The following is a 14,917-nucleotide window of genomic DNA, read 5'->3' as shown; positions in this document are numbered from 1 at the left end:
TGCTATAGCCAGCTATATAGTCAAATTCAATCTGCTCAGTCTGGATTACATTTTAATTTAGTTTCCAAATATTAAAATATTTATATTCTCCTGTGGTACTTTAACTACTTTGTTAAGTGTATAAGCGCCGCTGACCTATTGACTCCTCTTCACATCTGAACTGATGTTTATGTCTGTGCTGATGAGCATACTGTGTGCATTCTTGTATCAAAGATATGACGGTCCTCAGTCACTGTCATTTCTGTGATCAGCAGAATTGCAGGAGGACAGGATATGAAGTTTTCCTGGAAGTTGTTGAGGCCATCCTGGCCCAGAATGCACTGAAGTCCCAGGCTCATGTCAGTAGAGCATTGCAATGCTTCCCAAGACAGCTCTCTGGACTTTGTATCTGCAAATCTCTTCCAGCAAGAATATTGACTTGAGTCAGCTGCTCCTGTGTCAATACGCCTTTGGACGATTTGCTACCACCACATGCAAATATTATCCTTCAAAACATTTTGCTGCCAGATCTCTCAAAGGTTCCGCTTAGCAGAGAGTGAACTTTATAGCTGTTTTCATATATTACCAGATACATTTGTGGGAGAGCTGAATATCACACCTTAACAGAGTCTTGGATGGAGTAATGTTTTTTGCTTTTCTCAGCACAGATTTCTCACCGCTTTGCATCTGAGGGTCTTAAATCAGGGACAGATAGGTACAATAGATACAAGCCAGTTTAGAAGTAAAGAGACTGAGCCTACTTGTGAGGGAGGTTTGTGTTGGAATAGCATGAAACATATGTAGAAGAGAACAAAGGTGGCAAAAGTGGGGATATATTCAGCCCTTACTTTGATCCTAGATACATTTGGCCTTCCACATAATTATATACATCCTGGTGAAACCTTTGAATATATGAATGTAAAATGTTATACTCAAATGTTTAGATATAAATTGTACTTCTCTAAAGATAAAAAAAAAGTCTACTGTGGCCTAGGAACAATAATGGCCACCTTCACCATAACCCATCATGATGCCATCCTCAATTTTATGGAGTTGTGACAGCACCCCTCACACAACCCATGGCACTGGGCCAGTAAAGGAAGACATTTAGAACATGTATCTTCAGCTGAGTGACTCCTCTCTGGACATAGAGGTCTCTGAAGCGCTTCTCTCTTGATCTGGGTCCTTTCTTATGATTCTCACACAGTTTTTTAAGACTTTACTGTGAATTTTGTTCCAACTCTGTAGCTGATGCAACTTCAAATGTAGCAAAGTACAAATACTTCAATGTTTTTTTTCTTATTCTCTGTGCCAACTATAACTTTGGTCTAAGGGATTATGTTTTCTTGTGAACGCGATATCTCAGGAATGCCTTGAGGGAATTTCTTTAAAATTGACACAGATTCCCACTTGAACGTGTCAATGAACTGATTACATACTGGTGATTAAAGTATTTTACACCCTTATAGACATAAGGCTGGTATTCAGCTTTAGGTAATTACTCTTGCACCATGTGAGAAGGCTAAAAGTGAAAACATACATGTCAGTAAATTGCAACTTAACTGTTGTGTTGGGCATAAAACAGTGAGGCTGTAGTTCTAGTTTAATACACAAAAAATGTTTTACAGGTATACAAATACACCTTTGTTGCAGTGAAACGAGTAAATGTAATTCATTACGTCCAGCCTGTGGCTTGGTAAACAAGTTAAGGAGCCATTGTGGAAGCATTGCCCACTTTACTCCAAGTCACACAAACAGACATAGACCTGTCCCTGTATAGGGAACCTAGTCCATAAGAGCCATTTGCCTAATGCCATGATATACTGTACACATCACAGTTGTGCACCTTGGCCATCAGTTTTATTGTGATCTGTATATGTGTGTGTATTTGAGTCAGTTTTATGTATGTTGCCCTTTGTTCAGCTCCTATTTTACCACGATAGACCTTACATCAAGAAAAATGTATTTGAGTGAGAGCAGACACTTCTGTAAACTAGTTTAAAGCAGCACCTCTGAATAACCCCCTGGGCCTTTGTCCACACTCAAGTCATTTGATAGTAGAAGACGACGTGTGTGCATGATGTGTGTGTGTGTGTTTGTGTGTTGCCTGAACGTAGGTGAGTGGATGTTTGGAAGAGATCTTAAGTGTATGGCAAATGTGGTGATTTAAAAAAGGGTTGAAGAGAGGCGGAGAGCACATGGTTTGCTTGAATGTGTGTGTGTGTGTGTGCGTGCAGGTGTGTACGTGTGTGGAAATGTTCCACATTGATGAGTTTGTATGGTTAGGCTTTGAGGCAAGCATGAACTCTCGACCGACTGCCGGCAACCTGTGTTCAAAAAGGCAGAATGTTTTGTATGTGCAACTAAAACTTTAAAAAGTCCAGTTGGTTTGAATGAATTTCAGAATATTAGCATCTGGATTAGTTTTCGGCACCATCCTGATCATTTAGAATACTGTCTGCCTCTGGTTGAGGGGTTGAATGCTTTTTTGATCAATGGAAATTACATGACCCGAAAATGGTTTTGTTTGAATTTTGATCAGCAGCAAACCAAATGTTGCATTTGACCATTCTTGTCACATGCACACTGCATTAATTTTTTGTTCCATTGTCACTTTTGTTTTGACTAGTCCAATTCTAAGTTGTGTTCCTCATTTCTTTCTTTTGTCTGTCTGAAGAATTTAATGTTTGTGTGTGCGTAGTGGTATTGTTCAGCTCTGCCTGAGCTCATATAGTATGCAGTGGTTGTCTCTGTCTTGAATGCAACCCTAGTGGCTTTTCAAGTATGCAGTGGTTGTTCCAAAAAAGGGGAAAAAAAGAAAAAAGCCTGCACGCCACTCAGCTGAGCATGAATGTCAGCAGATAGGAGAAGAGGGGACTCCAAAGTCAGAGGAGATGGGGATCAATTGATTCAAGTGCTCACTGGAGAGAAAATGAGAGATGGGGGAGGAGAGAGTGGATAGATGTCAGCTCTCTATAAAGTTTTATTACAGTACAGTAGAATCGTCACTGTCGAAGTCATACGTATACGTTTGTGTATGCATGCATCTTTCCTCCTACATTCCCCTTTGCAAGCACATGCACTTGCATTTGTTTATGGGGTATAGGAGGTGTGCTTGTGTCTCTGGTGAGCTGTCAGCAAACCAACAGAGTGAAGTAAAGCAGGCAGTGAGCAAAGCCTTGAATCCCGTCCACCTTTTTGAACCCACACTCCAGAAACAACATGTCTCGCCCTCTGCTTTCCATACATTCATCACAAGGATGTTCAGCTTAATTTCTCCTGCAGCATGAAACCTCTGAGGTGGCCTCGTAGTTCACAGACAGACACAAGCGTATTGCTGCAGGAAGCACATGTCTGCTGAAGGGATGTGTGTGTTCTCTATGATTTCAATGCATTTCTAAGGAGGTCTGACTGCATGCATGCATGTAGCATGGCCTTCTCGATCTCATCCAGCTCTGGTGAAGATTTGAGGATTATATGTCTTTGAGAGATTTACTGGTCATGCCAGGTAAAGTGTGTCTGCGTTTATATGTGTGTTCTCATGTTTGGTATATATTGAGGGCAGGAAGTTTTAACCAACAGAGTGAGGACATTCTAGGAAGGTTAGGACATTTTACCAGGTCCTCATAGCTACAGAGCACTGTTCGAAGGGTCAGCCTTGGTTTTAAGGGTCAGGTTAATATCATGTTCAGGTGAGGCTTATGGTAAGAGTTCGGCTCAAAGGAACAGTTCTCCCCCAAAAATTTTCTTTCAGTGATCTATTCACCCCCATCTTGATGGACATTTGGGTGAAGTTTTTGTAGTCCACCTAACATTTCAGGAGCTCCACAGCAAAGTGTTGCAGCATTCTGCTAAACAACTAAAAACAGTGCTCACCATAGTGAGGATTTCAACCTAAGAAAGGGCACAAAAAACTCTTTTTCAAATCAGTTTGGATTGTCGGACATCCAGAGACTTGGATTATGTTGGACAAGCTCTATGGAGCCATTTTATGTCATCTCTTTGGTTGTTTTTTTACATGTTAAAACAAGTCCTCTCCTAGGCCTACTTATGTTCCTAAGGAGAATGTTGCCAGGCTGTTTCTGTTCCAGACAGAACAAGTGTGATTTCACTTCACTGAATTTTCATTTTTGGGTGACCTCTTCCTTTAAGCGTTTATTTGTGATGGCTAAGGTTAGGGTAACGGTCTAGGGAATACATTATGGAATTAAGAGTCTTCATAATATGGAAGTCTAAGCATGTATGCGTGGTGTGTGCTTATGTCTGAATCTTATGGAAATCTGGGACTGATTGTGTGTGAGTGAGGGAAGAGCTGTGGCCTCAGTGTATGGGATAATAACTGGATGATTTACATTTTTTTGTGCAGTGTTTTTTCCACGCCTGCCCGAGCCAAGACAGCAGTGGGAGGGGATGGAACTTCTGACATTAAAACAATGTATCTGTTACAATAAGTAGCAGTAAATCACATCTCGCAGACTTTCTCCCTCTTTCCTCACTGTCCCTTCCACTTTCTGACTCCATCTGTCTTTTCCTCTTTCTTTGTTCTCACTCGTCTCCTCGCTTCTCTCCCTCTGCCTCCCATTCCTTAACAAAGACCTCATTTGTTTCAGATAATTTATGAGGCCTATCAGGAATCTTAGTGCATGGGAAGGTTATTTACAATACAGCCCTCAGTTTGTTCGAAAGATGTGACATCTCTCAATGTTTACGTTTTCTGCCCGTCATTTGGTTCATGAACATACCTGTTCAGGATGGGAAAACAGCGGCTCTGAAGGATTTTTAAATTGCGTGCCTCATAATGTCGTCAGGGCAATCTTTGCTCATGCAAGTAGATTGGTTTTTAACAGTAAGTGTGCTTTAAAGACTAAAGTTGTGAAGTTTGTAAGATGTGGGAGGCAGAACGAGTCTAATTAAAAGAATCTATTGGTTGCTATTGGGCTGGATGAAATGAATATTTTCATTGGCGATTAAACTATTGATTATCTTTGTGATTGATAAAGTAAATGGTGATATTTATTTATAGTCATAGAGGAGTAAATAAACCAGAATATGTTCACATACTGGAATCAAGCTAGAATCAGAGAATGTAGTTTTTGTTTTTCTTAAAAAAATTACTCAAGCCAATTAATTGATTATCAAAATTGTTCCCAATTCATTTAATAGTTAACAATCAACCAGTGAATGGAGTCATTGTTGCAGCTCTATTGGTTTCATTGTGGGAAATGTGGAAACTAAAAGTCAGGATATCAACTTAATTCATTATTTAATGTGTCTTGTGAGTACCTGTGCTTTATGGAAGTCCAACACTAAATGACTGGAGTACATCTCTGACCAATTTGCTAATTGACAAAAAAACTTTTTTTCAAGCCACACCTTTGTTTTTTCTTACCCTTTAAATGTGAAACGTACTGCCTCTTTATCAGTCTTTAGATTATTGGGGTTTTTTTTTGTTTTTTTTTCTGCTGGTCAGACAAAACAAGTGAATTGCTGGATTTTGTGATTTTGTAGACAAAAATGATGCATCTAAATGACAGACTGAACAAAATATCTGATTATAAATGGTTTGCATTTTTATAGCGCTTTTCCAGTCTAACGGCAGCTCAAAGCGCTGTACAAAACATGCCACATTCACCCATTCACACACACATTCATACACTGATGACAGAGGCTGCCATGCAAGGCGCCAACTGCTCATCAGGAGCAATTTGGGGTTCAGTATCTTGCTCAAGGACACTTCGACATGCAACTAGGGGGAGCCTGGATTCGAACTCGTGACCTTCTGATCACTAGACAACCCGCTCTACCCACTGATCCACAGCCGCCCTTATCTGATTTGTTGCAGCCTTAAAATAGATTTGGATTTGAATTGATTGCTGAAATTAATCATTCTAATGCTTAAGAAGCATATGTTTTGTCTATTGTTATGTCTATTAATATTTTAGAGCATTCTGTGCCTTTACTCTGAGAGATATGGTGAAGGGTCCTCAGTTGGACTTGAACTGGGAAAAAGACACATCTTTTGTTTTTTAATGTTTTTTGTTGAGAGATCTCAAAAGGCCAACGTTACATATGGGTGCATTGTGTACATGCTATTCACCCTGCTCATGTTTTACTTAACTCAGAATCTTCACTCATTTTCACTCAGGTTCGTCACACGCTTCATCGAGCTAGACGGCCTCACCTGCCTCCTCAACTTCTTGCACAGCATGGACTACGAGACGTCAGAGAGCCGCATCCATACCTCCGTCATCGGCTGCATCAAGGCCCTGATGAACAACTCCCAGGGACGCTCGCACGTCCTTGCCCACCCACAGAGCATTAACACCATCTCACAGAGCCTGCGGACGGAGAACATAAAGACCAAAGTGGCGGTGCTGGAAATTCTGGGGGCGGTGTGCCTTGTGCCTGATGGACACAAGAAGGTGCTTCAGGCTATGGCACACTACCAGAAATATGCTGCTGAGCGGACTCGCTTTCAGGTGAGGCAAAATGTTGAATGTGCAGACAGCTGTCATGTTGCTTCAATTGTTGTCATGTCTCATGACACAGACATCTTTCTGGAGCCTTTACTGGAGACCTGGGGCAGGCAGAGATTATGGGAAAGTAATGCCCATATAAATCAAGTTGCAGTCATTATGCTGCAGCACCTCAGACTGCTGGCTTTAGGTTAAGTCAACACTCTGGTCATATTAAAGGCAGGTGAGGACATCCAGAGTTATAGAGCTCAGGGTAGGTGTAGTGCTGTAGTGACAAGCAGGACTGAGTCAACAAGCCACATTTCACCTGTCCCCCTAGGGTGAGTGGTAAATCGTGCCACCCCGGGCTAAGCTAACACCACAGGAGCTGAGTGATTCCAAACATATGAGGCCTTCTAATGTTTGTTTGAGTAACGAATAAGCTGCTAAAAGTATGACGGTGTCAGTATAAGAGGGAACAAAGGGTGTGAGAAGTGAAAACTGTAACCCTGTGTTGCCACTTTCTGTTCAATGTTGTGTTAACAACTCAGTTTTGGTTTTATTTTTGTTGCCATCTGATGATGTCAGTGTTGAATTATACTTTAGATCAAACACACTTGCTGACTAACCTTCCCATATGTCTTGACCATGTAGACACTGCTTAATGAGCTGGACAAGAGTACAGGCCGCTACAGAGACGAGGTCAATTTAAAGACTGCCATCATGTCCTTCATCAATGCTGTGCTCAACGCTGGAGCTGGGGAGGTCAGCATGCACACTCATGCCATTAAGAGTATAATCAAATACAAATAGTGTGTGTGTGTGTGTGTGTGTGTGTGTGTGTGTGTGTGTGTGTGTGTGTGTGTGTGTGTGTGTGTGTGTGTAGCCACATAAGAAAATGTGAAAAAAGTGAAGGGGTCTCAATACTTTCTGAATGTGCTGTGTATATATATATGTGCATGTATGTATATGTGTGTATATGGTTTACATTTAAGAAAAGAGTAAAACAACTTTCTTCAAAGTTTCAGTTAAAAGGTATTGTACATTTAAACTTAAAGGTTCAACATACCTACCTTAAGTTTGTTCATCCATCAGACACCTAGTACCTCTATGCTCTCAGATGGGAAAGCCCTTTAGAGAGAAGATTCACATGATTTATCTGTGGAACATCTTCGTTGATGACAACTTTTGCACAAGTGCTAAAATGGGAATGGGAATTATAAGTACAGATACCCAGATAAAAGCTACACATTGAATAGATATTTCATCATCGTCTGTTAATGTTCTTCTTTTAATCTTCCTCAAGGACAACCTTGAGTTCCGCCTCCATCTAAGGTACGAGTTCCTAATGTTAGGCATCCAGCCAGTTATCGACAAGCTCAGAGAGCACGAGAATGCCACTCTGGACAGGTGAGAATAAGACTAAGGAGCAATCAACCAATTAATGATCATCCTCCTCGGTTATCATTGTGCAAAGCAGGCATGCGTCACCTTTTTATCATGTTGAGATTTACTTTACTTCCATATTGTTTACATTATATATGATGTGCCAAAAATCATTCAAAGATGAACAAATGCAAACTATAAAATAATGCATTATTTTCTCTAGTGGGCTTTATAAGCTGGCAGGGCTCTTGAATTGTCAAAGAGGGCCTGTGGTCTCCAGGAACCCTAACACGCCGTTTAGTTTATTTGAGGTACAGTAAACTTGTTAATCTCATACTGTTGGTTCTTTCTGTCCAGGCATTTGGATTTCTTTGAAATGGTGCGGAATGAGGACGACTCTGAGCTGGCCAAAAGATTTGATATGGTGAGTAATGTCAAACTAATATCAGTTCCTGTACTTTCTTGGATGCATTGCTTAAAATATCCAAATTCAAGCAGAGCAGTGGTAAGACATAAAAGTAATTCAAGAGTGGTTCTTTTTATTAACAGACCCATGTAGATACTAAGAGTGCTGGTGCCATGTTTGAGATGATCAAGAAGAAGCTGAGCCACACTGATGCCTACCCCAACCTCATCTCCATCCTCCAACACTGTCTGCAGATGCCTTGTGAGTAGATTGATAACAAGAAGTTTATCTTTGGTAGTTGATAATAATGGCAATATATTCACATTTACTAGAGTAGTGAACCTTGTGAACAGACTTATGGGATCATATTGATTGTTGTAGGGATTAGTCAAACCATTAGGTGTTGCCAGAGTTATTGCTTGTGAAAAACCTTAGATTTTGATCGCAAAACACATTAAAATATAAATCATGGTCTTTCTTTCTTTGGCCGGTGACCATGGAATAAGTTGGATAATGCTCTTCGAAGTGATCATAGTCAGGAATTAATGACCTCTGCATCATCCATTTATCACTGAAAATTGACATCTCTTTATTCTCATTATCCCTAAAAATAAATCATATATGAAGTGCAGCTTTCTTCATAGGCCAAGTTTTGATTTTGAATTGACTCCACACCCAGATAAACGTGGCGGTGGCAGCCTGCAGCACTGGCAGCTCTTAGACAGGATCATACAGCAGATAGTCCTACAGGACGACAAAGGAGAGGACCCTGACATCGCACCTCTGGACAACTTCAGTGTTAAGAACATCATTCGCATGTAAGTGGAATCTTGCTTGACTTAGTCGAAGCCGTCTTTTGTCAGTCCTTTAGCAGCATTATACCCACTGATAGCTGCCATCCAGTATATTTCCTGTTCGCGTTACCATGTGAATACAAAAAGATGTCAGATGTCATACTCTCATTTCTGAACATATCTTGTGGGTAGTGCATCCGATCAGCATCACTTCTAGGATTAAAGACAGCCCTGATATCAGCACATTGTATAAAAATAAATAAGATTAAGTGTTTGGGGCATGGCTACAAGGCAGAACAGCACTGGAACTTATAACTGGAGTTATGCATCAGAACTTTGGTGTAAGGCAACATTTACAGCAACCAAGTATTCACTTGTGTAAAAAGACCTTGTTTTCCACACTCTTGGCCTGGCTTTCATTTTCTTTTTACTTTTGATGGGAGTGAAGAATTTGAGGTGAAGTGAAGGTGGCAGCAGGGGGCTGTGGGTAGAATCGGAGGAAGAGGGTGAATTGGCATTAAAGCAGAAGACTGAGATCAAAAGGAAACTGCTCTAATCGCATTAAGCAGGTAGGCTGGCCAAGTCAGCCATGTATAGGCGTGGCGAAGCAATCACTATGCTATATGTAGAAGATAACACAGAGAAATAATCATTTTATAAAGGAAAACAAAGCCATTATGACTTGGAATTAGATTTTTTCTGTATGTCATCAAGGGCACAGTCTCCAATGTCACTTACAGAGATTTGGATTCCAAATGATCATTGACATTTGCTGGTGTATGTGGTTTGGGTTTCCCTGACTTTAAACTGATCTGCACTTGTGTTCAGGAGGGAATGACCCTAGTGTGTGCTGAGTGTAGGTAGTGTTTAAAGATGGTATTCTGGGCTTTGTCCATAAAATACATTTGGTGTGTGGTTCTTCCACCAGTTAACTTTATTTTTACCTTCTGATGTGCTGTCATTCTTTTCTGTCATCATCTTTTTTGTATTCCACTAGCCTCAGGTCAGTGATGAATGTGTTAAGGCTCAGCGATGAAAGAAACGTTCAAATCTAGCGTGGTAAACTTTGGACCCTGCTAGCTCCTTCTTTATTCACTAATTCAGCAACTGTTCATGCAATCAACTCACTTCAATGTAATATCATACAGAAAGTGAACTTGGATCATGCTTCTAAGCCCAGCTGTCCATTACTGTCCAGTGTAGATCCATCACAGCAGTCAAAACCTATCCCTAACTTTACATTATTGCCAAAGTCTTGTTGTGTTTCCATTAACTCTCCTAGAGTAAATTATGCCTGGAAAGAGGGTGCGACCCTAAGCTTTCCTCGTGCTTTGGCCGCATGCCGGAGGCCCTGACTGTGAGCGGGTGAAAATGTTTGTCTGGTGTAGCAGCGGCTCAGAGGGGGATGTTAAAACAACTGCTAAAACAACTGGGAGACAAAGTCATTCATCATCTGCGGTCCCTATGAAGACAGCTCTGACTACTCACTCTTGACACAAAATTAACACTCTTGTACACAATTTCCTTCTTCCACAGCTTTGTAACGGTATTTATTTGACTGGTCAACAATAACATAATTGGGTCTTTTCCTTTAAATGAGTTGGATCCATGGAGTGTTGCCCAAGCTGTAATTAAAGTAGCACTGACTGTAATCAAGTTCAGACTGTCATGTTCACTAACATAAGCATTAAGAAGACCTGCATTTGATTAATGCTTTGAATTACCTTGTGGATTTCCTAGTATGAATTGATTACAAGTGTTAAAGTGTGAATCATTACCACATTGAAGTTACTTTATCCTTATTGGCAGACATTCCTCAGCTCTCTCCCTTTTTGGTACTTCGTTCTTTCATGCTCTGTCTATTTCATTGTGTCTCTGTGCTTAGTGACACTGAAACATGTGTGTTCTCTCAAATCTAGTCATGGCTTCCACTGGTGCTCAAGGTTTCACTCTCTAGTATTTCTCCATCTGAATTAATTTCTCAAAACACTCCAGTTGATAATTTTTTAACTTCATTCAGTTTTTGACATCTTACATCCTATGTTATATTATACCAATGTGCAGCTTCCTTGATTGCTTCATTACCAGGAACTCTCATTTCTCACAATAATGTCAGAGCATTGTAACCCTCCTCAACCTCAAGCCGAACATAACTTTACTCAGTACTGCAGGGTTTATTTGAGCACTAATGTGTCACACAGCTTTAAAGAGCGATCTGCGTCAATCCAGTCAATGTTGGTAATAAATCTGAATTCCCCTCACTAAAACTAAATAAGGAACTGATGTGATCAACAGATTTCCGATCAAATTATTAAACTTTCTTCAAAATGCTCTGACTTGACTTGGTTGGACTGCAGTTGACCTCTATGTGCAAGCATTTTGTGCAAGGCAATGCTCAGTTTGTCCGTCTATTTTTGTGTTTGTGCTAATTTCTGTCTGCCTGCTTCACAGGTTGGTCAATGAGAATGAGGTGAAACAATGGCGAGACCAGGCAGAGAAGTTCAGGAAAGGTAAAACTTGTTTTGCACACTGCACTCTGCAGGTTGAAAGAGAAAATGCATCATCAAATGTACCATGCATTCTTATCTCCATCCATCTGTTTTTATAGACTGAATGTAAATGTTTGCCAACAAATCACTATCTGCTTCTCTGTGTGTATCTCTTCTTGTTTGCATTTTATTATCTGAATTTATATCCCATTAACAAATGTCTGCCCCATTGTTTTCTTTGAGATCATGGAGAGCTGCTAGCTAAACTAGAGAGGAAAGAGCGTGAGTGTGAAACCAAGACCCAGGAGAAGGATGATATGATGAAGACTTTGAACAAGATGAAGGACAAACTCCAGCGCGAGGGAGTAGAGTTGCGCTCTGCCAGGGAGCAAGTCCTGGACCTGTCCTCACGCATCAATGACATAGCTGTGAGCAGCACTGCTTTTAATATTACATTACAATATGAATCATACAACCTGCTCCATGAGTCTGTGATGTGCTTTTAAGTTATGGCATAGCCTATCGTTAAGTGATTTGTTCATCTTAGAAATGGACTTTTCTTAATTAGTTTTTTTCCTACTTTTTTACAGTTTCTTAAAAAAATGATTTGACTAAGTTTTTTTTTTTTAAATGCTTCAAAAAGTTTTGATATTAGTTTGCTTTCTCACCCATAAGACAGGTTTGGTATCAATGTTATCTTACTGCATTCGCTACAGAGATTGGTTCAAGGAATGTTTAACCTAGCATAGCTCAAACACTTGTGGAAGGAATAAACATTTAAAGCTGCCTCCCAACAATTTCAAATAAGTCATAGTTACCCATTGCACATTTACGTGTGTGTTTGACACAGGTAGTAAGAGAAAAGGAGACACTGTAGCTCCATGAGCTCAATTTACGTTAGCTAATGCATTAGGGCTAAAGCTAGCTATAATGTCAAGATAGTTCGCTATTTTATTGGGGTCAGACACATATCGTTGTCTTGTTTTCTAAAGTCCATTATGGCAGTCAACAAGCATATTTCCCAAAACGTCATTATTGGTATTTGTCTCTGTTTCAGGCATGACATTATCATTTTTAAAAAGCACTTGCAGGGTAGCTCTCTATCATATTTCAGCTGTTTATTTGGAAGGGTGACACTCATTTTTGATGACATGTAGCCATTCAATTTAAATACACCTTTCAAGCAAGATGAAAGTCTAATGAATTAATGTAATATGATATTCAACTCAACTTTATCTGTTATTTTCAATCTCCCGCTCCAGCAGGGCAGCAATGTCCCTTTCCCACCTCCTCCTCCCCCTCCTGGTGGCCCCATGGCTCCACCTCCACCACCTATGATGGGTGGCTTTCCTCCACCTCCTCCTCCACTACCATTCAGCTGCCCACCTCCACCACCACCTCCACCTCCACCAGGAGCACCTCCTCCTCCGCCAGGAGCCCCTCCCATTTTTGGAGCACCACCTCCTCCTATTCCCTCGTCATTCAACTCAGCGAGCACAATGCGCTCCAAGTCCATCCCTCAGCCTTCTCATCCCCTGAAGTCCTTCAACTGGGCCAAACTAGGAGAGGTAAGAATACAGTGAGCACATCTATTGTGCCAAACTGTTTTCCTATTGTGTAAAAACATTTAAACTTCAATTCATTTGAAAGAGAGAAGCTTGTTTTGCACTATATTAATGACAACCACAGTTGTACAAAATGTAAGATCATTATACTAAAATCAATTAGTAACTAACTACAGTACAATCAGTAGTTAGTATTGAGTAAGTCATGTAGAACAACATTAGAAGTAGTATATTCAATGTTTACCAGTATTTAATTGTTAATCCCTTGTGTTTTTTTTCCCATTTTCAGAATATGATCAATGGCACTATCTGGAACGACATCGATGACCTGAGAGCTTTCAAGATTCTTGACCTCAAAGACATAGAGAAGATGTTCTCAGCCTATCAGAGACAACAGGTTTGCACAGTGGAATACAGTATTCTGGAATGCAGTTTTCTGAACTGTGGTGCAGTGGGTGTGTTTGTTTTAGCAAGCATCAACATAACAACAACATACAGCATAGACACAGAAATCTGTTGTATACCTGTTGTTTTAATAACTGTTAGCATATTGCATTTGAAGTCTGAATTTTCCTTGATTCACTAGTGTGAGAGAGAGAGAGAGAGAGAGAGAGAGAGAGAGAGAGAGAGAGAGAGAGAGAGAGAGAGAGAGAGAGAGAGAGAGAGAGAGAGAGAGAGAGAGAGAGAGAGAGAGAGAGAGAGAGAGAGAGAGAGAGAGAGAGAGAGAGAGAGAGAGAGAGAGATAGAGAGAGAGAGAGAGAGAGAGAGAGAGAGAGAGAGAGAGAGAGAGAGAGAGAGATGGGATGAGGAGTGGGATGTTGTAGGAGGACTTTTGATCGTGCCAAGGCTCCAGGCTAACATGAGCAGCTGTTCACTGCTGAATGCCTTATTGTAGCGATGCCACAGAGCTCAGGCTTTGCCCTGGTATCTGCAATGCATTTGTGTGAGAATTGGGACACTGACTGGGTCTTCAGGGGCTCATGGATAAAGGCAACACAAGGAAACAGTCATTACAAATACTGCTACAGATACTACTGAAGTCATAAGTACTCACGATAAAGGAAACTTTTTACTAAAGCAAACACTCTAAAATGAAAAAGCAATTGACTAAACCATGTTGAACCAGGGACTAACTAATAGGATGATTACAGTATGCACGCTTTTGGGGCCATACCATACAGAACATAGCAATTACTCCCCACTGTGCTACAAACTAATTACACACCACTTGTCATGTGATAATATTATGTGCAATTGCATAAAATGATTTACTGCCTCCAATGGTTTTAATTGGAACATCAATATGCTCTAACAAGTTTCAAGCAATCCCAATTTAAAGTGAGGTCTCTGCGGCTCAGTGAGGAGCATTCCTTTAGCTTATTGTAACTGTTTGATTCCTTAAAAATACGTTTTACCGCCATGTTTTAACACCTTCTGACAGAAAAGAGCAGAGGTTCTCTGTTCAGGCTTTTATAAAAGAGTAATGGGTCATGTGAAGTTGTTGCTGACACTGGTTTACTTTGGGTATTTCTGTATTTATGTAAAATGCAGATCTTTATGAATATAGCTACATCAAAACCCAATACTCCCTGGCTTTGACAACTCAGTCCCATTTAGCAAGTGCGAGAGTGAATTTAACTGGACAATAATGAAATGTTTATACATCGGATAATTGCTTTTTTCAGCTCGTCACTGGTCTTCCTTTCAATATGGTCTTTTGTTTACACTCACTCTCTTTAGGATTAATTAACTGCATGCATTTTTTATATTCTTGTTTTTCATGTTATGTAGATGCAATCATAAGAATACATTATAACAATCTTGACCTCTTGAAGAATACAGG

At 40.3% G+C, this 14,917-nt stretch overlaps 1 protein-coding gene across 7 annotated transcripts in view; it reads left to right on the top strand.

The window, feature by feature from the left end:
- Window positions 1-14,917, top strand: part of daam2 (dishevelled associated activator of morphogenesis 2) — a 136,980-nt gene that overhangs the window by 96,219 nt on the left and 25,844 nt on the right. For 3 of the 7 annotated variants that reach the window (XM_030443354.1, XM_030443355.1, XM_030443360.1), the window contains 11 exons: window positions 6,125-6,458; window positions 7,089-7,199; window positions 7,741-7,844; window positions 8,178-8,244; window positions 8,370-8,487; window positions 8,906-9,044; window positions 10,940-10,963; window positions 11,472-11,530; window positions 11,753-11,937; window positions 12,772-13,077; window positions 13,364-13,471. In XM_030443354.1, the coding sequence (XP_030299214.1) occupies window positions 6,125-6,458; window positions 7,089-7,199; window positions 7,741-7,844; window positions 8,178-8,244; window positions 8,370-8,487; window positions 8,906-9,044; window positions 10,940-10,963; window positions 11,472-11,530; window positions 11,753-11,937; window positions 12,772-13,077; window positions 13,364-13,471 (1,555 nt within the window). The remainder of the gene's footprint in view (window positions 1-6,124; window positions 6,459-7,088; window positions 7,200-7,740; window positions 7,845-8,177; window positions 8,245-8,369; window positions 8,488-8,905; window positions 9,045-10,939; window positions 10,964-11,471; window positions 11,531-11,752; window positions 11,938-12,771; window positions 13,078-13,363; window positions 13,472-14,917) is intronic. The other 4 variants (XM_030443361.1, XM_030443358.1, XM_030443357.1 and 1 more) reach the window with 3 other exon arrangements.

This window comes from Sparus aurata, chromosome 16, assembly GCF_900880675.1.
Source record: "Sparus aurata chromosome 16, fSpaAur1.1, whole genome shotgun sequence".
Classification (NCBI taxonomy): domain Eukaryota; kingdom Metazoa; phylum Chordata; class Actinopteri; order Spariformes; family Sparidae; genus Sparus; species Sparus aurata.
Note: the sequence above shows the minus strand (reverse complement) of the source record. Positions and strands in the feature narration are given on the sequence as shown.